Source organism: Channa argus, chromosome 18, assembly GCF_033026475.1.
Source record: "Channa argus isolate prfri chromosome 18, Channa argus male v1.0, whole genome shotgun sequence".
NCBI lineage: Eukaryota > Metazoa > Chordata > Actinopteri > Anabantiformes > Channidae > Channa > Channa argus.
Genome location: NC_090214.1, coordinates 19,076,708 through 19,103,184, shown reverse-complemented (window position 1 = coordinate 19,103,184; position 26,477 = coordinate 19,076,708). Strand labels below are relative to the sequence as shown.

Here is a 26,477-nt window from a genome sequence, read left to right as displayed (position 1 = left end):
AGACGGACTTCTCCATCCTTTTCACCTTTTCTTGCTTTTCCTTCGCGACCGTTTGGGAGTCACACAGAGAAAAAGAGAGAGGGGGCAAAGGGTAGAGAGAGGGAAAAGAGAAGAAGAGTGAGGGGTGGGGGGGCAGAGAGAGCGAGAGAGAGAGAGAGAGAGAGAGAGAGAGAGAGACAGAGAGGGGGGAGGGGGGGTGAAGGTGAAGAGAGTAGACTACCGTGTTAAACAGCGAAGTGCGAACGGACTGTGAGCGGCTTTATGCCCGAGTGTTTTATTTTCGGAAAAGACTACGGGGGCTGTTGTTTATCTTGGGAAATACGCGCGTGTGTGTTTGTGTGTGTGTGTGTGTGTGTGTGTGTGTGTGGCAGGGAAAGTGTCTGAAAGTAGCTTCTGCAAAGTGCAGGAGCGCTTAAGATCCATAACTTGGACTGACTCCTCACAAATGTGTGTGTGTGTGTGTTTATAAAAATCAAATCTAGCTTATAAGCTTGGTTTTAACAGTCCCTGTTGGAGCATTTTATCTTTCTCTCTGTTTTTGTGCATCAGACCTTTTCATATCCAGCTTGAAGTAATCTGCCATGCAGATTTATCTCCGTCTTTTCATGTGGCTTAGCTCTATCATTTTTTTTTAAAGCGACAAAATAAAGGCACAAATTGAACCGAATTCATGTTTTTGTTTCTCTCAGGCGGATTTGCACACGTGGTTTTGGGGCTTCGTTCTGCCTCTGGGACTTTCATGTGTTTAATTTCTCTCAAAAATGCCTTAAAATTGTTTGGTCTGTCATATTTTCTTCTGCCTTAATTTACTGATGAGATATCTTATGCTCAGCAATTTTTAGCAATAAACTTGAAAATTAATTTAAGGCAAAACTGAAATTAAATTAAATTTTACTGATCTTCTGTCATCAATTATATTATTAAATCTATTTTATAAGAATAAAATATTATAAATGAGGCAAACTCTATAAAGGCAAATAAAAGCTGCCAAAGGACCTATATGTGCATCGGTGTGCATTTATTTATGTAGATATATTGTACAGCCTATGATTTTTTTTCAGTTGTAAAATATCAGTGAGCTCAAAAAGATTTTATATTTATTTAAAACCCCATCTGACAGCATCTATGAGGCTGTCTGACCTCCTGTGAACCTGTCTGTCTCCCAGTAAGCCCCACCTGTAAAACAAAAGGTGCAGGGTGAAATGATTTATAGAAGGAGGGGCACAGTGAAGGCTAGAAATGAGAAACAGTGTAAAGTGAGGCAGGATTGAAAGAATTTCACAGTTTTGCCAGCGTAGAAGCAGGAATGTCTGCGAGACGCAGGTGCAAATTAAGATGGAAGGCTGGGATTTCCTACAGATCCACCTGTCACTGAACTGTCAGCCCTCTTGCTGACAGTTCTCACCTTTGACTCGTTTCTGCTTTTGCCTGAGCATAAAGGTGATGGAGAAAATAAAGGGATAATGACAACAAGGCCGGGGACAAATTTTACAGTGTGAAGGTGAAACAATGAAAGCAAAAAAGGTTTATTTCCCCATATTTTGTAAACTTTAATTTAGAAGAACAAGAATATGAACTTGCAGCTTTAAGGCCCCTCTGAAAAAAATCTGAGAAAAGACCATAGCTTTGAGTCTGTCCTTTAAATAACAGCAAGAAGCCATTTATTACTGTTTGTTTATTTAGTGGATAAATTGTAAAATTGCATTTTTGCACAAAATGGTTTTATATTTGATTAAGGAGTAAGATTTGATTCAGTTCATGAGGTTCAATTTCAGTTTTTAATTTCTTCTCAGTTGATCCACCATCCCATATATTTACAGGTTTGTAGAGAAATATATGAAATTACTGAGCATTTACTGGATTTTGAATTTTTTTGCCCTCAAATCTCCCAGGTAATATTTGTTTAAGACGTGGACTAACAATCATCTGTGTTCAGATGGTTTTAAACAGAGCCTCTGTTGTGTGAATGCTGTCGCAGACCCTAGCAGTCGCCTTCCGTCTGCTCGCCGCCGGTCTCCAGCCTCTATCCGGCCACCGAACACTTCACCCACGCCGTCGGCCATTAGCTCTTGAGCCTTGTGCTTTTTGTACCTACTTTCTCGCCATAGTTCAGGCCCTTCTTTGTATCTTGGCACATTCACATGAAGCAGGAGCTCTTTAGTTTGGTGATGCCACAGGGCACGACGTGGCACTGCCACATTGTTTGGTGGCTGGCTGGCTTGCTCGCATGGTGCATTGTGTTGACGGTCTTGATCCAGTGCCAAGCTTCTTTCTATCTTCACTTCACCCCCCGTTTCACTCTGTCTGTCTGTGTCACAGCTTGTTTACACCCGCAGTCCGCTGGCAGAAAGAGAAAACACACAAATGCGAAAATCACTTGGAATAAAGTAATGTTGTTTGTCTTCTTGTGTCCTGTTTTTGTAGCTGTTTGATGGTTTTAGCCAGCTGGGTTTCAGATGTTTTGGTGATCCTGTGCTTGCGAGGAAGCACATTTAGGCCGGGCGGTGCGTTATGGAGGCAGAAAAGGGGAGCGAGTGGAAAGTGGGGCAAAGTGGATTGAGAGAAGAGACAGAAATGTTCGAAAAGATTTGCTGCTGCTGCTACTGCAGCAGCCGAGAGCCTCGGCCCAGGGAGACCAAACTGTGAAGAGGCTGAATCGGGGCTTTGGTTCGGGAAGAGCATGGGGGAGGACAGAGGTGGAGATAGGAGGAGGAGGGTGAGGGCCAAGGCCTGTGCTTCGGTTAGCGGCTGTCGGCGCGCTAACTTAAGCTCCAGCACTTAATGAGGCAGCAAAAAGCTCGGTTAAAACAAAAGGCCTCATTTAAAGCCGGCCCGGCCAGCCGGCTATTGTTATGCTAACACAGCATTTGAATATTCAGCAAGTTTTAATTAGGAGAGTCCTGGAGCAGCCTGCCAAAATCCTGCAGTCCGCTTTCAATGTGCAGCCACAGGAAACACACACTTTAAACTGACAAGTCTGTTTGTCTGCAATTTATTTAGTGTTCGCTGCTTTTCTGAGACAAACAGCACTCGGGATGTGAGAAGAATAATAGATTTTTTATTTAATGAAATTTATCGTTTTTGCAAATGCACCACATTTACAGCTGAAAATAAAATTGTGTTTCTAAGTCACTATTTTTGAATTCAATTAAAACATTTACATATTTGTGTAAATTGACTTGCCCTCTATATATTTTTGTATTCCTTGGGAACAACGTAAAATTTATATTTTCGTTCTTCCACTGTCAGACAGCAGAAGCTGTAGAGAAGAGGTCAAAGGTCAAGCTTTAAGCGTGCTTCAAGATAAAATTCTTTTTTTTTTCTCATAGAAATGTTTAATTGCACGTTCGTTATCATTGGAGTGTTTTTAAAGATAATGGGATTGAACTCTTATCAACTTCACCTACAAATATGAATCAGCAAATAAAAAATGTATTTAATGTTTTTACTTTATAAATAATTTTAAAATGAAAGTACACAGAGAACTCTTTCACTCTTGCATCAGTGCGTGTGGAAATAAGTCTTTGCGAATTGAAGATGCTTTTTAATAGAAAGCTGTACGGAATGTGTGTGTGTTAGTTAGATTTTTTTTTTACCATGTTGCCTTTTATTTCAAGTACTTTGCTTTGTATATGAAAAGTAAATTGATGGTAAAGGCGAGTTATAGTTGTGTGTGTGTGTCTGTGTGTGGACATTCTGTGTGCTCAGTAGCCTGGAATTAGAGCACAGCATGTTATGCAATTATAACTTTATAAATAGACACATTGTGTGTGTGTGTGTGTGTGTGTGTGTGCTGGTTGGGATTTTTCTCCATTTGCCTGAGTTTTTCAGAATAATTAAATAAAACATTTGATGTTATATGTTTTTAGCATGTTTGTGTAATTTTGTGTGTAAATGTCAGGTGTCCCTTTTTGTTATGTACCAGCATAAACTTATTTTATAGACTTATATTTTCTGTCTGCTTCTTTTCTTTGTATTTGAGATTTTAAAGAATCATAAATACTGTGTGTAATTAATTTAGCAGTTTCTGTTACCTCTGAGCTTGGATCTTTCTCTTTACAACCAGTTTTTAATTTTCTGTTTTTCAAAAAGCGTTTTTGTGTGTTTCAGCTTTTTAAAATGTGCATTGTATGTACTTGTGTAAACTAGTGGGTTTTGTTATATGTTAAAAATGTTAACATTTCAATGTTAAAAATATTCTGTTAACGTTGAATAAGGCTGCACATGGGTTTTGCCCTACACCATGTACTGCAAGTTATAAGAAAGCATGTGAATGTTTGTGAATGCATGTGTGTGTGGCTGTGTTTATGTGTATGTGTGTATAAATACTTTCATTCACTTTTCTGAACCTTTCTTTGTATACGAACAAAGATGGTGCATTTATACTTAAAATATGTGTTTGTATGTCCGTGTCTGTGCATGCTGAAGTGCTGCACAGTCAGAGGGGTCATACAGTTTTTCCTGTATGGCTTATTGTATGTTTCTGTGTGTGTGTGTGAGTGTGTGTGTGTGTTTGTGTGTGTTAGAGCCCAAAACACTGTTCAGGCTTAAACCTAATCCTTCTGCATCAGATTATCTGACACTGATGCTGCTGATGAACAAGCTGATACACAGACGTACACACTGCAGTCGTTACTTGATTTTTATTTTTATTTATTTTTTTGGTCAAGGTAACATTTATCAATTGAGGCTTTCAATTGTACCTTCAATCATTCAGGTTTGTTAGTTCCTAAAGTCTTGTCATCTCCATCTCTCTTCCACATTCATTACATTTTTACAACAATTAATTATTATAATTTATTCTCTTTTTTCACTAGATTAAAGTTTGTTTTCTCAAACTCTTAATCAACATGAAATTATAAAATATTATATTACTCATGTTGAACGTAAATGATTGATCCAACAAATACCCCAACATATTTATTGATATTTTAAACACTGGTTGTTTTAAACCAACACATTTTCCTGATTTGGATTCACCTTTTAAAATCATGATTTGCACACATAATTTTTACCCATTAATATTATAGATAAGGGTGTGTTCAATACAATATTTAGTCATAGGACTTTTTTTCTTGATGGATTCTTGTATAATGTCGCTCTTCAGTACTAATGTACAGGTTATTTAGCAGGGCAATAATGACGCCCTATTTGTCACATGTTTGAAATTTTAACATCAGAGGAGCCGCTGCTAGGGTCCAAGATTGCTTTTACAACTAGCAATATGCATATTTTATATGTATAGTTTGTTTTTTGGTAAGTTTGGGTTTTTAGAGTATTTGGTGTATACATCCCCTGTATACATTCCCTTTTAAAATGTGGCTGTGAGATATAAATGGTGCAAGGTATTATTGGGATTAGAGGTTGAAAAGGAAGCATCAAGTTTTGGTTTGTATTTTTTGAAGTGTTTATTAAAAAGCCAGTTTTATGGCACCTTATGTTTAACTGCAGTAGAAAAAGAGTGAGTAAAGCTGCACAATGTGCAAAATCATGACTGTGTCATTTAACACTGTTTTATCAGAAGCATGTCGGCTTCTGGGCTTCACATATCTTATAATTATTAGTCATTAGACATAATTTGCCCTGTTATCAGATTTTCCTGTACTCTAAAGTAATAGATTCACATGAAAAGGGAGTTTGACACACACGCTCCTGTCCATCTTGAAATATCTTCCAACGATTACAGCATGCACCTTGCTTCTCAGGTGAGGACAAATCACAGTGATATAAAAGATTGAAATCACATGACCATAAACTCAGTACATCTCTGTACATGACTGTGTGCTACAATATCTGATACTTTCAGCAGATCACAGCTGTTCACGGATTCATCTGATGCGACCAATGCAAACATATAGAGTAAAACATACAACATTTTCTGCACTTATGTGTTCTCCTGTGCCCCCCGCCTCACTCTTTAGAAACCTTCATAAACCTTTAAAAATCTTAGCTGCTAAAATGAAAAGTGTGTCCCTCCAAACACACACACACACATAGTGACAGAAAAAAAATCACCTCTGTGTGTGTGTTTGTGTGTCTCATTTTTCGTGCATAAGTGAGAATAGACCATAGCAGGGCTGAATGGGCTGGCATTCTTTGGATAGCCGGGAACGTCCACTCTGACTCTTCTGAGTTGCACGTTTGATTCCCGGTGTGTGATTGAATGCCTGCCAGCGAGATCAAACCGCTTGGCATCGAGGTCGGCAAGCAGAGAGAGACAGACAATATCGGCAGCAGTGCTTGACAGTTAATGTATTTGGTCGGCTGGCTAAATAAAGAAGAACTCATGCTGGCAGCCATATTGGAGGTCTAGAGATTTTGACCTGCTGATTAGCCACACATTATTCCCTATTGTAACTTTTGTAACAAACGTTTTCTTAATTGACACCTAATATATTGTAGTATATGTGTAGGAGTATTTAATATAATGTTTCCTATATGATGTACTTTGGTACTGATATTTTTGATTGTTCTCTAATTCTGTCCTACTTTTTTAAGCTGAAACATATTTAGATTTAGTGAATTTCATGTTTGACTCTGAAGGTTTAGACCATTTTAGTGTCTGCAATTATTCTTTTTGGGCTACATGCAGTATAACCATACCAAATATTACTGATTGCCTGTATGCCATAGCCCAAGAAACAAAACCTGTGGCAAAAAGTTTGCAAAGCATCTGCTGGATGACACATTTTCACTCCTTAAATGTTTGGCTGTGAGCTTGTGGCTCTAACTGACGGTCACTCAGCAGACCACATCAACATTAGTCCAACTTATAGATCTTCTGTCCTCCGCTGGATAAGCTAATAATATTTGAAGAAAGCAGCTCGTGTGACCTAAAAGCTGACTTTTTTAAAAATTCTTGATATAATTGAGAAGTAAAAATGCGATTATAGCGTTGGATTTATGTGTTGCTTTGGCTTGAGTTTTACTCATTCAGCTTCAATTTGATAAAACATAACAAAAGCCCAGCTGGGGTTTTATGTTCTGTGCTGTTGTAAAACACTGTCTGTACTACATTATCACTTCAGCTCGGATTTCTTCGTGCTGTGTTTAGAGTATTTGGTTCCTCTGCTGGGTAGCTGCTGTCGCTCAGACCCTCACTCCTGTTACTGTTAGCTGGGAACACTGGTGATTTGCAATGGCTGATTTGTTGGGGTTTTTTTGTGTGTGTGTTTGTGTGTTTGTGTTTCTGTGTGTGTGTGTGTGTCCATGTTAAAGCCTATACTCTGATGGACTAAGCACAAGCTTCACAGCAGAAAGGCAAGCTTAAGTAAGTTAACATTTTTGGCCAGAGAATAAAGAAAAGATGTGTGTTCTTTGCGTGGGTGTGTGTGTGTGTGGTGGTAGAACACACTACTCTAAACCAGAGCTGCCACACTTGTTCACACTGTAGAGCCCATCTGCACATACACACACATAAAATCCACCCGTCTTCATTATGACAGTGGAAATTGGGGCGTTTGTCATTTTGGTAACTGTGTGTTTGAGTGTCTTTTCGTGTGTGTGTGTGTGTGTGTGTGTGTGTGTGTGTCTATGTGTGTGTTTTAGTGGGTCAGTCATGCTGTGGTGAGCTGTTAGGGAGTCTGCATGGACTCACTGATAAACACTGGACAGCTGTCACACTTTAAACAACTAGACAACAAAACTGTAAAACAATGCAGCAAGCTACAGCTGAATGTCAGTTAATGAGCTGCTGTAGCTTAGACAGTAGACACATATTGTGTTAGCAGTTTAGCTTCTACGGCAGTGACAGTTTAGACGAGGATCATACAGTTCAGACAGAGAGGTGGATGAGTGTCCTAGTCTTTGATGCTAATGGTGCCTTTAGGTGCAGTCATGTGTCTATAAATGGTCTAATTTACTCAAGTCACAGTTTTACATGAGTGGGAATTTTCTGCTCTTTCTTCTTTTATATGTCCAAACACAAAGTAAATCTTTCTTTATTATTTATATTGGTGTAATTGACTGTAATTGACTTTCCTTTATAACACAGCTAATTCAGTCTGACACTGAAATGCAAGAAGCAATCACTTTTGAACATGGAGTAAAGCAAAAGTCATTTCCATCCCTTCCTTTTTACCATGTCATCGCAAAATGTTTGTCTTGTTAGGTGCAGTTACTCTGAAAGCAGCACAGTGAGCAGACACCTTTCATACGTCACTGACACTATTTTAACCTTAAACACAACAAACTAATCTAAACCAACCAAATTATTTCCTGCAACAATTTGACTACTTATCTGTATAAAAGCCTGTTCTATAAACAGACAATGTCCTATTGTACTCTGGTGTTTAATTTAAAATAGCTGGACATCAAAGGTCATGGACATTTTTTGATTTAGTTTGGACAGCAAACCGCTAGTACATTAGTGACGTGCTACGTGCATTTAAAATCAAAGGTATCAGTATCTGTGTGGGATAGGCTGTTTAACAGGCCGTCAAACACACATACACGGGGGCATTGTAAGGATTGTTAGTGTGCCATGCTGAGAGGACTGTTGGTGTGATGCCCATTTTGTCCAGTTCTGGCACTGCCAGGTTCCGTGCAAATAGGTCACATACAAACACACACATAATAACAGAACATATGAAACAGTTGGAGCTCAAACCCCTGCAGTCACTGTGTAAACTCTCAACTCTACATTTTCTGAACAAAAAGATCGAGCATCTATCTATTTATCTATCTATCTATCTATCTATCTATCTATCTATCTATTCAAAGAAAAGAATGCATATGGAGACAAGCATCTGGTCAACATGACATTGGTTTTGGTTTATGCTGCTGTTTGTACTCAGATGCATCTTCAGCCAAAAGCATCATTGCTCACACAGACACACACACACACACACATGCACACACACACATACACACACATTCACACACACACACGCTGTAATAGTTTTGATGCAGAATCCAGACAGTTTGATACCTGGTAGTAGAAAAAAGATGGAAAAAGTAAAGCGAGTAAGAATGAGTCAAAGGCAGAGGAAAGAGGAATAAAGAATGACATAAAGAAAGAACAAACAGAAAAGAATCCTGCAGCTCTGCATTGCTGAAGTAATCAGCTCTTTGATCTCACTCCTTTATTATTCCAGTGTGGGCCAAATAATGCAGTCCTGATTGTGTTGCTGGCAACAAGCGAGCTTCCATATGTTGGCTATTAGAGGCTCTTACCGGCTGCGTATCTGCACTAAAAACTGCTTCTTATGTGCTGCTTTTCAGGGGGGGCAGGTTTTTTTTTTTTTATGAACTTATTTTATGACTGATGATATTTCTTCTCTGTGGAGTGATTCTGAGTTAAGTCAAATGTACGTTTAATAAATAGCTTTGAAAGGAGCTGTAACAATAAGTTAATTAATGACATGACTAAAAATTCTGCATCGCTAGATCAAAATTTGAATAATGTCTTATATGTTTATTTTCTAAAATGTGATGATTTGTTGCTTTTCTTACATACATGATAGTAAAGTTCGTGTTCTGTATTTAGCTTCATGCATTACAGTTGTTTCATTACACATCTATAGATTTTACCTGTTGATAGCAGCACTAGCACACCTAAATAATACTTCATTGTAATTGTGTCACCATGTATCCTTATATGCCATTTTCATTTCACTTACTGTACCTCACTTTAGACAAACACCTCAGTTGAAAATAATGTAATCCATAGTGATAGACAGTTCTTCCCGTGGTCTTTAGAAGGTTTGCAGTGGACATGGTTTTTATAGATGTGTGTCATGTGTGAACAGACAGGTGACTCACTAACTAACTCAATTTGCCAAAGGCTATCTTTTCTATAATCTGTTTCCACCACCATCAGGAACCTCGTAGACCCTGATTAGACAGAGCCCATTATGCAAGTTGCAAGATGTGAGGCACTTTTCATTGCACTACAATTTAAAAAAAAGAAAAACTACTTGCTTCATTTATCGCAATATCTGCATGAGATATGGACACTATATGTGAACAGACCTTTGTCTAATACAATGGACACAGAAAAACTGAGATCTGTGAAAGAGTGCTGTCCTCTTTAAACACCTGATCACAGGGAGTGAAAACCTCAAACAACTCAAATAACTCAATTCATCTGATTGAACTGTAGAAAAAATGCAAATGATGTTAGTTGCTTCAGTTTTTTTCAAATGGAGGGGGCTCCTCAAGAAACTGCAATTACAATAAAGTGAAAACAAATGTCTTGATATTACTAAGTTTGCTGATCACTACCTTGCTCCCCAGAGGATAAACTCTTTATATTATATGGATAAACTTCCTTCTTCCTCCACCCTCTGGAGAAACTTGCTCCATGACTGATAATACAATAATGTATGAATAGCTGAATAATCAGTATGATGTTTAAGCCATCAATTACTTAAATATTGTGGCAGTATTATTTCCCTTTTTATCTAGTCACTATTGTTTTCAACCTAGACAGGCTGATAAATAAGATGAATGTGGAGGCTGACAGGCCCAGTGGAAATAAGAGCAGAGTGCAGTGAGTCAGTCCACACAGGAGGCCGATGCTCTAATGCTTATTAACATTTTTATGGATCACCAGGCTGAACGGGATCAGAATCAGATGTTCACAGGACCCACCCTCTCTGTTTGAACCAGTTAAGGTGCACTTGATTTAAGCTGTCAGCCTCTTGGAACAACCTCTAAAGCCTTAACAGCTCTAGAGAAATCAAAGCACGAAGTTCTTTGCATCTTCTGGCTTCTATTCACTGATTTAATGTTGCTCTGAAATATTTTGAACATAAGCTTGACTTTCTTTTCTTTGGATCTTGATCTGGGATCAAACAGAAGTAAACTGGTAGAAACTTGTTTAAAATGATGAAGCTGTGCAGAAACAGACAATCAAATTTAGATCAGATCATATCAACTTTCATATCAACTTTAGAAAATAGTTCCTATCAAGTGTGGGACTTCTTGTGGGACATAGAGGTCTTGGTTATCAGTTTGACCAAATCTTCCTAACTGCATTGTCTTTAGCCGTTCTTTTTTTTTTCTAGCTCTCGTAATTCAAGTTTGAAGTTTAGGTTTTAGGTCATTGCTGTAGCCTGACATGCAAAATACACTACTTTGCAGCAAGATAACCTTATTTGGAATTTCTTTAATTCTGCAAGCAAGTTACATTTTCTTTCACAATTTCCCCATGTCCTTGAAATGCTGCAGTGTGTATGGGTTAGAAGGGTTAGAAAGTTAGTAGTACCTGCCACCTGCACGTCGCTCCCTGGCTCCAGCTTTGTTAATACTATCAAACCAAGCTGTGATCCCCTTTAAAATCATTTCACATGAATATGGTGGGAAGTAGGTAAAAAGAGATTCAGAGATATATAGCGCAGCAGCTGGCTGGTCTAATGGCTGCACAGACAGTCTCTGCATAAAGAGGTCAATGATTAAACTGCCTGTAAGCCTAAATGATAAAGATGAAGGATTAAGTGTGTTAATGTATGTCCCTTGGTGTGTAATGCTTTAGTGCTTTTTTTTTTTTGCTTTTGTGTAATTGTTGCTGTGTTCTGTTTTAACTGTAAAATGATCAAATAGACAGCTGTAGTTATGTAGAATTGAAAGCATTTAAGTATATTTAGATAAGCGTTAAAATGTTCCTGCCAATGTATGACATTACATGTATAATATTTCCTGCTAATACTTTTGTTTTACGTTGTAACCTGAATCAGCAGGTGAAGTGTTTCTTGTCGTCCCTCACTTCCTGTGGCAGCCATCTTAGCGTTTGGTTTGGTATCGGTTTGTGCTTGCGACGGATGCTTCTGTTGCCATGTTACGTGGTGAATGAGACCCAGGCACCCGTCGGCAGCATCACCGTGGCAACGGGATCACTGTGACCCAGCATCCCACCAGTAGCCGTGCTCACTGCTCCTGACTCTCCGTCTGCACCCTCTTCAATAATTAACATGCCATGGCAGCCATCTTAGCTTTTGGCTCGGGTTTTTAGATGCCTGCCGGCGCGTTGCCTCGGTAACCGTGTCCCTGTGACCCAGCACTCTGGTGACGTTGTTCGTGTTGTAACACTCCAACTTTCTCAGTTGGAATCCACAAATCTGATTAAAATGCCATGGCAGCCATCTTATAGGAGGTGAAGGAGACAGTGAAGACACAACAGGAGGAGAAACACACACACACACTTTCCAAATTTAACCCCCACACATTTGGATATCATTTGATCACAGGCCTGAGTTAAAATGGACGTTATTGCACATGTGAAATTATACCAGAGTGTTGTTTTGTAAGTGAGTTACAATTTTCTACTTCTGTCTCTATTTTACAGCAAAGTTACATTTTTACAACAGCTCAGCAGGCCGGACATCCTGTGTGTATCCAAGGTGACACCAAGTTTTGCTTGTGACCTTGTGTGGTCAGTTTATACAGTGATTATGTAATTTTAAAGTTTCCTTTTGGCAGTTCAGTGTGGACAACGGTCAGACTGTCAGAGAAAGAGTACAACTTGGAAACAATAACCAATTAATACAGAAGTAGTCTTTTATAAACACGATCAAAATTGGAGAAAAAGACATAGAACAGAGAAAGGAATCAAAACCGAATCCTTGAATATACTGCAAACTTGACTAGAAATGGAAAGTGACTGATAGCATGAGCAGGGGTATGTATATGTGTGTGGAGTGTATAGTCAAACACACACACTTGCTGCTTCCTACGTACACTCTTGTTCTCACCCTGACAGCTTGGCTGCCACAGAGAGCAGAGGTCTCATTGGCTGCATGCCCTGCAACAACCATTTTGATTGGTTGTCGGGCTGCCTGCCTCCGTGCCAGCTGAGAGAACATGTTTGCGTGTGTGTGTCTGTTTGTGTGTGTTTGTTTGTGTGCGTGTGACAAGCGTGTTTGACATGGTGGCAGCAGACAAACCGGTCAGGATGCTCTTGCTCTCTACATCTGTCTTTCTTTCTTTGTCTCTCATTCTCTCCCTTAATTTTCTTTTTTTTTTATTTTGTTGTTTTTCTTGTTTTTTATTTTTTCTTGTGATAGTTTGGATACTACCACCTCTTCAGGTCTGTAAAATTGTGTAGAATATGTGGTATGCTGTCCATACATAAGCTGGTTTGGGTGGGGTTTTATTACAGTTTTTATTTCCTCCTTCTTTCTTCTTTAAAACTTTTTACCAGAATATGTAGGAAAAATGTTGGAAAATCCATTTTTTGTCTGTGAATTGTAGTCATCTTTTCATTCAGTGTTTGGGTTTATAAACCTGAGTATTGCCCCTCTATGACAAAGTCCAAAAGAGGTATTAATTATTTAATCAGATCATTATTTATGAGAAACATTTAATGAACTGTCAGACAACCAACAGGCTCAACACCAACCTCTGCAGTTTTTTTCTTGTCTTTTCTCTCCTCTACTGTCTTATGTCGCTGTTTCAGTCTGTATGTGATTTCTTTCTTTGTTCATTTCTGTCCTATAAAGCAGGGTTCAAATGTAAAATTTACTCTGCATCTGTTCTGCCAAAGTGCCATTAACAAGACAAAGAATGGTTATCAACTATTGGGCTTGACCTTTGACCTCTGTTGTAATAGAAAGCATCAGTAGAAAAAATGTACTTCTGCATTGGGATTCAGCTAATTGTCACAAACAGAGCTCTCTCTCTCTCTCCCTCTCTCTCTCTCTCTCTCTCTCTCTCTCTCTCTCTCTCTCTCTCGCTCTCTCATGCACATACACACACATGCACACGCACATTTTCTGTGCGTCCTCATCTGTTTCAGAACAAGCGGGAATGGACACATCGGATGAAGACATTTTTTAGCCTGGATCGAGTTTTGAAATGCTTCACTATCTCTGTGGGGTTTCAGACTTTAGCCTATTGACAGAGTGTACCACCACTACGAAACTTCCTCTAATTTGGCACCAATTTCCTCTTTTTCTGTTTTATTAAAAAAAACAGTCAAAAATGTTTGGAAATCCTCTATTTCTCTAATATCTGAGTCCCAGAAGCCTAGTTAAGCTTAAAGACTGGAAGCAGGCAAAGAATTCGTACTGTGAACTAGGTGCAGTATCTCCAAAGCTCTTGTTAATGAAGCGAGTGTAGAAACAGAAATGTAAAAATGAGAAGTAGTTTTACCAGCAGTAAGAACAGAAGACAAGCAACAGCTAGAATCAGTGTCTAGGTTTTGTTTTCTGATTCAATTAGAATTCAGTTCAAATTTTAAAAACTATAGTAAATCACGGCCCTTAAAAGTATGATAACTTAGCTGTTTATGCATCTGTCTTCTTTAAATGTCACGGCTTTGCGTGTGTTTATGTGTATTTCAGTGAGTCTTTCCTCTCTGGCCTGTCAGAACTCTGCATTGGTCGAGGCGGTTTTCTCACTAACAATCTCTGGCAGTCGGCAGCATGTGGTAGTAATTAAATCAAAGGAAATTGGTAAAAAAGAGAAGGAGAAAAAAAAAAAACGTCTGTGTGGTGACTTTGCCAGAAAAAAAAAAAAACGGTGCTGGTGGTTAAAAGGAATATAGGGAGGCTAATAAAATGAGTGTGGAAGAGACTCGTAAAGAGCCGTCACCTGTGGAGAAATGCTTTTGTTCTCGGGCCTGAAAACCTGCACGCAATCTCACACACACACGTGACGATTCTCACATGTGCCAACAGACGTGCACGCACCACCTCGTTTTTCACCTGCACAGATGGAGAATGCATGCAGACACACACACACACACACACACAGTCTCTCGCTCACACATAAAGACAGAGAGAGGTCAGACCCTGCATAAACAAAGATACACAAATACTCAGTTACAAATAGTACTAAGATTAATTTTAATAAAATGTAGTCTAACAATTTTGCTTGATTGTAAATTATTTTTATAACCTTTTACATAAATGTCATAATTCAGTAACTTAGAACTGGGTGTTTTGTGTGTGTTTGTTTGTGCACAATTCAGCCTCAGTAAAATAAAAATTAAAAACACGAAATTGTTGAAATAAAATGTCAGACAGGAAGAATTTTCCAAATGTGTCTTTTAAGGGTTTTCATATGGTGTATATTTACTGGCTTTCCACCAGCTTCGTTCAACTGTGGCAGCAGCTCTTTCAATATTCTTTATAATATTACCAAATGACAGCAGTTTCAAAGAGGAAATTTCATATTGAAAATTCCTGAAAGATATTGCTCTGTAGGAAATACTATGAAAATATGTGGGTTTTATAGGATTAATAGTGATGAGAGAAAGATATATAAATAAATATATATATATATATATATATAGAGAGAGAGAGAGAGAGAGAGAGAGAGAGAGACAGTGTGTGTGTGTGTGTGTGTGCGCGCAGTTATGGAGCCCTTGGTGTTCTGTAAAGCCGCAGTGCGATTCGTTATTTCCTTCCTCTGGTGGGTATTGCTCCTCTCTCTCACACACACCCACACACACCCGCACACACATAGACATACATCCCCAGACCTCTGGCTATTTCCTGTGTCAGGGGGGACATTATAAAGCCACATTATGTTTGCTATGAGCCACTATATTCCCCCATCACTGAAATCATCCACGGTGTGTGTGCATGTGTGCATGTGAGCCTACTCAATTTCCTGGGAAAGGAGATGTGAAAGGCCGTGACATGTGTGTGCTAACGTGCACACACTCACATGTACTCACACACACGTACAGATTGGATTAGTTTGATGCATTTTTGAGACACAAATCATCAGTCTGCATGAAACATTGAAACAAAAACAAATAGTATATAATGTAGCTGGGCTGCAGTGTGAGCTGTGTGTATTAATTTATTCAAAGCATCTTCTTCTTTATCTGTGAAGGAAATCCTAAATAGACTGAATCAATATCACCTTTCTCCCTTTTATTGTCATTATTTTTCTATTTTTCCAAGAAATAGTAAGGTTGCAGTGGTTTTCTTTTAAAGGTTCTGACTGTCAACCTGTTCTAAAATGTTTTGTTGATTCCAGAAGTGAGCGTGTCGTATCAAAGAATGCGTTGGGATTTGCTCTGCTGAGGTTATAACTAATTGGTTCCAAACTATGTGTCAATGTGAGAATATCCTGCTGTTGGTTCTGAAATGGCTCCAAGACCAGAAATGGAATCAAGAATGTTCACAACATTATGTCATTTAGCAATAGCTTGGTTACAGAGCTCTGAATCCACATGTCTGATTTGTTCAGTGGCTCAAGTATGGGCCGGTGTTAGGCCAAAAGGAGGTTTCACCCATTCTTGTCACCAAGAAATTGTTGAGCAATCAGAGCTTAGAATACAACATGAAGAATGGAACATCATATTCACAAAGCCCCAAAAAACGCCCACCATCGCAGCTTCTGTGTTAACTGAAAAAAAGGCAGAAGCACCACTCAAACCAGACCATTCTGATGCTGTACGTCCAAAAACAAGAAATCAAGCAGAGAAGTTAATAATGAGAAGTCAACAGAGAAACCAGCATGTGGGGAGCAGAGTTATGTTCATAGTATGACATCAGAGCTGAAAGAGAAATAAGGCTAAATACGACTTCACTAATAAATGGATGATTAAGTAAAAGAAAACTCAAATAAGTAAAAGTTATTTCACATTTGCAGAAAAATAATTTTCTGTTGTGACCAATTCATGGATTTAGTTTTACATGTACAGTTACACTCCCACTTTTCTGCTGTACAGTTACACAATCTGAAATACGTATAGACAAGGTTTCAGAGACTTACATACACACACACACACACACACACACACACACACACACACACACACACACACACACACACACACAATCTCAGAAGTAATTCAATGTAATTAGTGGTCAATTAAAATGCTGTGACTTCACCGGCTGTCTGACTCTTTGATGTTGTGGCTCCTGGCGAGGCCAGACGCCATCTTGAATTCATTTACCGGCCGCAGTGTAAACACACCACACAACCAGACGGACTGCTGCTTCTTTTCTGTCCTTGCTTTTTTCTTTACTTTATGATATTATTTTTTTAATTCATAAAATTTGCATTTCAGCTTCCTTTTTTTGTACATGTAAAAAGCCTTTTGATCTCCTCCTTTTTATTACTTTCTTTTCCACCTGATTGTTCTCTCTTTCTTTCTTATCTTTCTTTTTTTCCTTCATCATTTCTTGAACTGAGTAAGAACCTAACAACCCCTGCTGTTGGTTTTGATGTTGAAGGATCTAAATATGACTCAGCCGTTTGACTCACTCAGAGTCACAGATGGAGATCAACAAGTTGAGTGTAGAAAGTCAGAAATCATTAAAAAGCTGTGATACACAGCCGCAGTGGTGTAGAAGCGGTGAAGAGTTTGGGGCTGCAGCTGAAAAGCAGAGATGCTAACTGGGTTACTGCTTATGGAGAATAGCAGTAAATAATAGATAGACAGTCTGCTGCCTGAGGAGAGGAGAGAGGTAAATACACCAATGAGCCACAACATTAAATACACCTAAATACACGCACAATAAACAGTGTGTGTGTGTGTGTGTGTGTGTGTGTGTATGTGTGTGTGATAGAGAGACAGACAGGGGAAGTCGTGAATCACCTTTTTCCCTTTGGAAGTGTTCTTCTATACACACATACTCACAGATGCTCAGCCCAATGTATCCATTCCCTGTTCTCCGTTACACACATTTCCCAGTCACACACACACACACACACACACACACACACACACACACACACAAGCATACACTTTTTTAATTCAAAAAAGTTCACACATACACGATGAACATTCTCTCTTTCTCTCTCTGTCTATCTCTCTTTGTCCGCCCCCCAGTGTTTTCTGTCTGAGTAACTCGACCCCCCTTCAGTCACAGGTGCACCATGCTAATATGCACACACACGCACACACACACACACACACACACACACACTGAGTCCACTTGTCTTCACATAGGGGGCTCTAATCAAGCCACAGGAAGCCTGAGCTCCACAGGGAGTGTATGTGTGTGTATATGTGCCTGCATGTGTGTGTGTTCAGGTACAAGTGACTTGAAGAATGTGTTTCGGTCCATGAAACTCACCGTGAGTGTGTGAAAGCTCTGTATTTTTTCTATTACACACAAGTATTTTTGCAGATGTGTGTGTGTGTGTGTCTGTCTGGGTGTCTCTTTCTAACATTGCTGGGTCTATCACTACTTTGATGTCTTTGTGTCTGTGTTTCCTGTTTAATTATTTTAGCTATTTTTTTCTTTGTAGCAATGCTTTCAAAATAAAAGTCTCACTTTTTGTGTCTTTTTTTTTTCCTCTGTCATTTTTCGTCTTCTTTCATTTTTCTTTATTTATTTGTCTTTTCCTTTTCATCTCAACATCCAGTCTTTTATTTTGTCTAGCTCTGTTTTAATTATTGCTTTAGCTTAAACTAGTGGTAGCGTGAAACTCCAAATCTTTCCCCCCCTGCAGAGCTAAACCTCTGTCTCCCTGCACTGAAACTGTGCTTCACTGTTAACATTGCACCGCTCTCTGCATAACCCTTCAGGTAACATTATGAAAGAAAGCTGCAAAACTCACAATTAAAGCAGAAATCCTTCACATGCTCTGATCGATCAGAAGGTTGAGCCTTGCTAAAAAAAAAAACACTTACTGCTGCCAGTGCTGTTCTTTCTGTTTTATTTTTATTTTTTTGTCTTTTTGGATATATACATTTTTGTCATTAAGCTTTGGAAAAATTCTCTTTTTTATCAACTTTCTTGTTATAGCCTGCTTCTCCCTCTGCTGCTTGCTTATTTCCTTTTGCTCATTCACTTTCTTTTTCTTTCCTAATATCTCTCTCTCTATAGTGCATCATATGGAGTCAATTAAGCAGCCAAGCTCAAAACTCAAACGTGTGTGTGTGTGTGTGTGTGTGTGTGTGTGTGTGTGTGTGTGTGTGTACATCTGGTTCATATTAATGCAATTGCAGGTTGGTAGAATAAAGGGCCCGGCTCGGAGGTGGTGGGTGGGATTTCCTTCCGCTTTCTCTCGCTCTCTCTCTCTCTCTCTCTCACACACACACACACACACACACACAGACACGCACACACACAGTTTTTCCCTCCATGTGTTTTGGATCAGCAACATAATTAACCTTCAGAGGATTCCGAGGCCGCGGCTCAGATCTCTGCTATAAAAATACATCTACAAAAAAAAGGACAACCCCCCCCCCCCAAAATATGTTTGATGCGACTGCGGCACGTTTGATTCGCTTTCTCACGTTTGCCTCCGGACGGTGTACAGAGCGCAGTGGCATGAGTGGTAAACGGAGATGAAACATTTACAGGTGGAAAGAAGAGGAGAGAGAAAAAGTAAATGAATATATGGATGTCAGTAATCATTTGTGTATTATACTCTAGAAAAGCAAAACCTGGCTGCAGAGAATGTTTGACATGATAAATGACTTCACTTATTTCTTAATTATTGTTTATATTGTCTTTGAGCTGCAGACTTTTTCTGTATGTGTCTTCTACTCCCCGTGCCTGTGGTGTTAAACTGTGTGTGTGTGAAGGTGAATAAAGACGAGATGAAAGAAAAACCTGTGTGTTAGAAATGAGAGTGGCAGAGGACAGAGAGGAATGAAACAAAGAGAAAAAAAATTGGACAGGCACAGGTGCAGCTGACTGTATTAGTGTGTGTGTGTGCGCGTGCACACAGGTGCGGGTATGTGAGTGTGTGTGTGTGTCTGTCAAGAGGTTTCATGACTGCTCCTTTGAGTGTTCACATTCCAGCACATCTGCTTTGAATGAAGCATGGTAAACTCTGTGTGTGTGTGTGTGTGTGTGTGTGTGTGTAGCAAGAGGGAGATGGTTAGCGGGAGGCAGAGAGGGAGAATAGAAAAAACAAGACAGGAACATTTTAAGTATTTTATGGAGCAAAGTACTGACTGGTTTAGGATTTTTGTGTGTAGAACTTTATTTATTGAGTTGCATTTACACCAAATGTGAGGAGCAAGCAGAGATCCAACGCCTGATCATTAACTTGCAAGTCAATATTTAGAGTTATTGAAGAAAGGATCATGAGTGTAGTGGATGTATAAAGCTTTCACAAAATGTGTTTTTATTTTCCACAGGCACTTGCTCTGCCTTACGAATGTGGAGGAAGGTCAGTTGCAGCATGTAAAAAACGTGTAAAAATATCATGGATTGGACCTGGTGGTGATGAGAGGAGCATTTTATGAACTACACACCGTAAATGCAGAGGATGTTTTGCGTTTTTGCTCAACTTTTTAAACTGAAAACTTTCTGTTTTCCTCATTCCAAAAGCAATAGCTTAGTAAATCCCTGGTCTACTTCCTTTTAGGCACAGTAGGTTTTTTATCATGAGAGTTACAACATTTTATCATTTAGGAATGAAAATAGGGTCAGCGAAAGATTGCGGTTTAGGTTAAAATAATATAAAAATACTGGCTAAAGGTGGAATCAAAAAAATGAAACACCATTTTTCAGATCAAATTCCTTTATCTCATCACATACCCATCCACCATAACCACACACCTGTTAAGTTACAACACTGACTGCCACTGTTGATCCTGTCATATTTACCATGGTCACCAGAAGTACTGATGATAATAATCTAAATTAGCACATGTATAACAACCTACTGGTAGGTTGACAGTACCTTACTGAAACATACCTATGGGCGTGATTGTAACTACAGTAAAGGCTGAGCATTATAAGCATGTTAACAGTCATTTTGCCTGACTGAACTAGTTATACTAACTACTAATTAGTTACTTGACAATACAGTGGTGTAGCTCTGGCTGCATCATTCATCTAAAAATCTTAATCTAAAAAGACAAACACCTAACTGGCCTCTGTGTGTTTGTCCTTTGGAAACCTTAAGGGCAAAACTTCTTTGTAACTTATCCTACTGTATCTAAATTGTCTAATTTAAAAAAAAAAAAAAAAAGCAGAATTCTAAAATGAGCCATTAGAGTTCTTTGTGATCTGCCAGCTTTATGATTAAAGTTTGGATTGGTGTAGATACCACTACCTGTGTGGTTAAGGTTGTTTGCACTCAGACAGCAATTAGTACAGTATGTGATGGACTAGTATTGTAGTACTAATACTGCTAGTTTTAAAATACCAGCAGTCAGTGGATGCATTCCCACAACAGTTGTTTCCTAAAACATTCAAGGTCTTAAAAGAGTGACTCCTGCTGACCTGAATTCTCCTTCTGGCCAGTAGTTTTGTTCGTAACAAACACTGTGGACATGCTCATTGGCTGCAGCTGCAGCTTGTGTTTGATGCTAATCAACAGATGTTACAATGCTAAAATGCTAAACTAAAATAGACAACACACCAATAATTAAGCTGGAGATATTGACGGGTGTAATATCATTTAACGTGTTTCTGTGAAAAGACCTTAAATATTCTCGTTCTCAAATATACTTCTTCGTCCCTTACATTCTGCTCTCCATCTTTCCATCAGCAGAGGAGCTGACCAAAAAGGAGATGCAGAGAGGTTGAACAGATGCTCCCCACATTTGGAGACAATAACTGGGAGAAGAACCATCAAACACTAAACAAAGACAAAAAGGCCTCCTCTTTCTTCTTTTCTTCACATCTTTACTCTCTTTCCATTTTTCTCTCCTTTGTTTCAGTTTACTGTCTTTTATCTGCATCCAACATTTTGCATTTCATTCTGCTCTATTTATTGTTTTTCCATTGTCTTTCCATTCTTTCTTTCTAACGAAGTCCTCTAGGGCCCAGCAGCATTTCCATCACTGTCAACAAACACTGCAGAGAAAATAAAGTTTGATTCTTTACTCCTCTCTTTTTCTTTTTAAGGCCACGTTGACATATCTCTCTACAGTTCATTTCACTCTGATCATCACTGTAGCCATTTAAAAAAAAATTAAAATCTAAGATGAGTGTGTGTTTTTTTTGTCTTTCTACCTGTGGTTCAGGTCAGTGAGTGGCACAGCTGTGTGATGTTCTCTGAGAGAGACAGAAAGAGAGAGAGAGTGTGTGTGTGTCTGTTGGAATCAATTTTCAGTGGAATGTGTCTTTATTCTCTAATCCTGATGCTGGAGGATGTGGAACAAAGCTTTGATTAAATCAGTGACGTTTTGCGTTCCCTAAATATTCTCCCAATCCATCACAGCAGGTAGTTACACTTAATCTGGAGTCGTATCAAGAGGTTCTACTGTTCTGAAAATTCTATTGGTTTCTATTAGAATGCAGTGGGTTCAACTCTGTTACTAAAGTGTATATGAGGAAAATTGGTTCTGCTGGCTTTGATCAGGTTTCTGGTTCTGCTGGTCCATGTTATGTTTTTGTCATGTTAAACGGAACTGGATTGTTTTTGGGGGTTTTTTGTGGAATTGTTGTACAGAACTGGTTTCAGTGGTTTCCAGAACCTCTCCGTTGTCTTTTCGTAATGGAACAGTGTGATTAATTCCTGTTTGGGTTCTATTGTGATAACAAATTGGATTATTTAAATTTATTGTTCACCACATCATTACAAAAATTGTAGTTGCTTATTCTATAGCTGTTGTTGTGGTTTTTGTGTACTGTGGTCAAGGGCTGTTTAAAAAAAGGCATAGTAAATTAGTCAAAACGACACTTCTTTTTTAATGAGCTAAATTAATTTCTACTGAATGTACAATAAGTGTTATTCGGATGAAAAAAGGGTTTTTGCATTATTGTTTTCAAAATAAGAGAATGCAAACTTTAACACCGAGCTGTAGACTGTGGTTACTGCAAAGAATATTGTAAAATATTTTAAAATAATTTCACAATATTAAGTCTATATCGCCCACTTTTAATTCATTAATTTTAGTTATAATACAACCGTGGCTCCATTAGGGTCTTAATGTGTATATATAGCTACACAAATAACTAGTTCAATTGGATTCAGTGCAGAACTGGTTCCATGGATTTCCAATTCTCCCTTGGTTTGGTTATATGAGCATCAGGAGTCATCATTAATACACCAACAGAACAAATGTTGTGGTCCACATAGTAATTTTACACTGTTGATCATACTGCTTTCTATTAGTACTGTGTTGTGCCACATACTGTACGTGTGGTTTGCGTGGTTGTATCACAGCACAGAAATCATCGGCTACACCAGTTGGCCTGGTTGTACTTTTAAGTAGAAATCTACTGCAACCCACTGTAAAAGCACTTACTCTCACAAAGTAACTATTTGACAAAGTTTTGAGCAAAGGTTCATGTGGGAACAACTGATACGTGTTATGGAAAACATCCCCATATGAACTTTCCTGATTGACATCCACTGGTTTCTGTTGTGGTTCCCATTATACTTTGGTGGATTGTGGTTTGCCAGTCGTCAGTGAGATGAGTCCAGGGTCTCTGTGATTAGCTCAAGGTCTGCTGGCAAACTGTGGGAATACTGGTGTGTCTGTGTGTGTGTGTGTGTGTGTGTGTGTGTGTGTGTGTGTGTGTGTGTGTCGAGGGTGGGTGGGGTGGGGAGTGTCTTACAGATGAGGTTGTTATTTTGTCTCCCTGCATTCTTCCGACTTGAACGCACTGCACCTGTTCCTGTCTGTCTGAAACACACACAAAACACTCACACAAAACATGCAGACACATACGGACACAGTTACTCACAAATCACAGTGTTTCCTCACCAGTGTAACAACATTCAATGGGAAAATATGCCTGAACGACATAAGATATAAATCTAAATATTGTCTACAGGAACAACATTAACGTGTGTGTGTGTGTGTGTGTGTGTGTGTGTCTGTGTGTGTTGACCTAAAGGCCTTTGGGTAAAGGAAAGAGAGGAGGAGGAGGAGGAGGAAGTCTAAGGGAGTTTTAGTTTAGCTCTAATGACATCTACAGAAACTGTGTGTTAGTGAGCGTGTAAGTGAACGAGAGAGACTGTGAGGACTTTGGATCCTGAAAGTTGTGCAAGGTACATTGGGAGAATCTCTCCCAGCTGATTAGCTGCTGTTAACACCTTACGTCTGGATGTTGGTGTATCTGCATGTGTGTTTTGTGTCTGTTTCCTGACCTCAGTACCCTCAGTTCCCTGCTCCTCCACCATCCTCACTGGTGTGGCATTTATCGCTGTGTGGGCGTAAATACCTTTTTTTTTTTTTTCAGATAGAAAGTCCACACAAAACTCCATGTTGGAACAAAACTTTTACTCTATTTTTTACATAGCAGTACATTTACTGTGTGGCACAAAGTGATAAAATGGCTGAATTTTATAACTGCCTTACAAGTAGAAGGAGTCGTGCTCACGTGGATGTTTTTTGACATTTAAGAGGAGCCTTACAGAACAATAAACCAGCCAGTTTTTTCTCCCAGAGAAGTAAAGCCCTCAGAAAAAGATTTTACAGATCTAAGGGAAAAGTCTGTTTTCTTTCTTGTTCTTAACAGAAACTGTTTTAGGCTGTTTTCTGTTTTTAATAATTTCTCTCAGGGAGTGTGGGAAGTAAGATGGAATTTTTTTTTTTTTTTTTATGATACCCTTAAGTGATTTTTTCATCTTCTTCTTTTATTTCTTCTCTCTGTGTTTTATCATGAGATTCTGTACCACATGTGTATTCCATTCGTATGCAAAAAAGTTAACAAAGCAGTCCATGTCGGGTTCTTTTTTATTGTTGTTTTTTTTAGGCGATAGAGTGGGAAGCTGTGGAGTGCTCTTTTTTTATGTGAGTCAGTGGGGGAGACGAAAAGAAGGAAGAGCAAGAGTGCTTTCAACAGCTGTTCCAGGGTTTGTGTCATGCAGCGCGAGCTCGCGTCATGGCTGACTGTTCGCACGCTATGCACCCACAGACACTTACACAGAGGCATGCTGTGGGGACCCCCGGTCGAAGGCATGACCAAACACAGACATCATGTTCTCATGCAGCCGCTGTGTTGCTGAGGAAGAACGTCACCTGTTTTGAGTGATGACAGGCGGCTGGTTGTACTTGCAGTCTTGCACAGTAACTGCTTGTTCGCTGCATTACTGCTGCTCCCCTTCTGAGAGGAGTCACTCACAAAATCGCTGCCTGCTTCTTCTTTTAGTCATCCAACTAATGAGTAAGAGGAGGACTGATGCAATTCTCTATATATTCAGAAATACAGTCCATGAAGCATTGGAGTGGTGGGCCTAACCTTACCATGGCTGCCACTGTTTATGCAGTTGGAGAAAGATTTTACAGAACACAGCAACACATAAAGTCAATTTTGAAAACAAGTTTGAAGAATGTTTACAAATTTGCTCCTTTTACCAAATGTTATATAGTATACAATATATATAAAATAGTAGAATAGTAAAAGGTAATAACCAGAGAAGAGAAGCTCTATTGTTTTTCCAGTTAAAAACTTAAAAGCGGAGAATCATGTCTATTTTGAGTCTATTTGAATCTGAATCCTGCTGTAAAGAAACTGGAAAATGAAAATGAGAGAATAAAAGGTTTTAGCTTTGAGTTTTGGATGTCAACAAGTTCTATTTTAATCAGTGTGTACGCTGCTGATTGACGTATTTTATTTCTCTGTCTGTGCCGCAGGTGTACGCCCCATCTGCCAGTACAGCAGACTACAACAGGGACTCACCGGGTTATCCCTCCTCCAAACCTCCAAGCGCTGGCTTCCCAAGCTCTTTCTTTATGCCAGGTACTCACACACACACACACACACACACACACACACACACACACTCAGTCTGTCCTTCATCAAACCTCTCATTAATGGTTCATTGAGCTCTTTGTGGATGCAGACTCACAGACGATTTGAGCTGAAGCTCCCTGAGCTGATAGATGTTTTCAGACTAAAATCAGCTACAGGTTGAGTGATAATGATCCTATATGAACAGGTATTGGAATGCTAACTGTGCAGCTCTTTACACTAACAGATAACCCTGCCTGGGCACCAGACATGGCTTATTCCCGTTATATTAGTGGATGTCCAAATTTATGTGAATGTGTTCCCACTCTTACACTGCACTGACTTCTCCTTATGCTCTGTCTTGCACAAACGTTTCAGGCTTGTGTTTTTAAAGTAAAACCACTGAAAGCAATGAAGGAGGTTTCCTGACAGATTGAGGTCTGAGTCCATTATTTCCACACATCAGCCCACTTCATATTGTTTCATCATGCTATAATTACTATATGTTCACAACTCCAGGCCTGTAATGTTAACATGTTTGCCGTTACCTTTGTTGAATCTGTTTTTTTCTTATCCAGTATATTAATTTGAGCAGAGGAATTGTTCCTATGGTTGCCTGCAGTTTAATGTACCTTCAGCAATGACACTTGATATCACGGAAACCTGCCAGCCAGTTTAACAAGTCATTTCTTTAGGCATGCGCTGAATTTTCTTTTTGTTTTATTCGGAAAAAAATGGATTTTTCCAGTTTATGTCATTTAACATTTTCTTCCAGACACTTTCTTTTTCCCTCTCACTTGGCCGTCTTTTATGTAAATACACACACTTCCAAGAGAACATTACAGACAAGAAGAAATCAGGTTTCTCCACCACAAATCTCTGCTAACTGGGTTATTCTTAAACCTGAAGAAGCAGGTGTGCGATTTACATGGCTGTGTTCTGAAATCAGGTTACTGCACAAAGTGGGTCAGACTA

General features: G+C 39.1%; 1 protein-coding gene across 12 annotated transcripts in view; it reads left to right on the top strand.

The window, feature by feature from the left end:
• The window catches only part of LOC137103731 (transcription factor 4-like), a 198,727-nt gene that overhangs the window by 138,822 nt on the left and 33,428 nt on the right, over window positions 1-26,477 (top strand). For all 12 annotated transcript variants that reach the window (XM_067484341.1, XM_067484337.1, XM_067484338.1 and 9 more), the window contains one exon: window positions 25,406-25,511. In XM_067484341.1, the coding sequence (XP_067340442.1) occupies window positions 25,406-25,511 (106 nt within the window). The remainder of the gene's footprint in view (window positions 1-25,405; window positions 25,512-26,477) is intronic.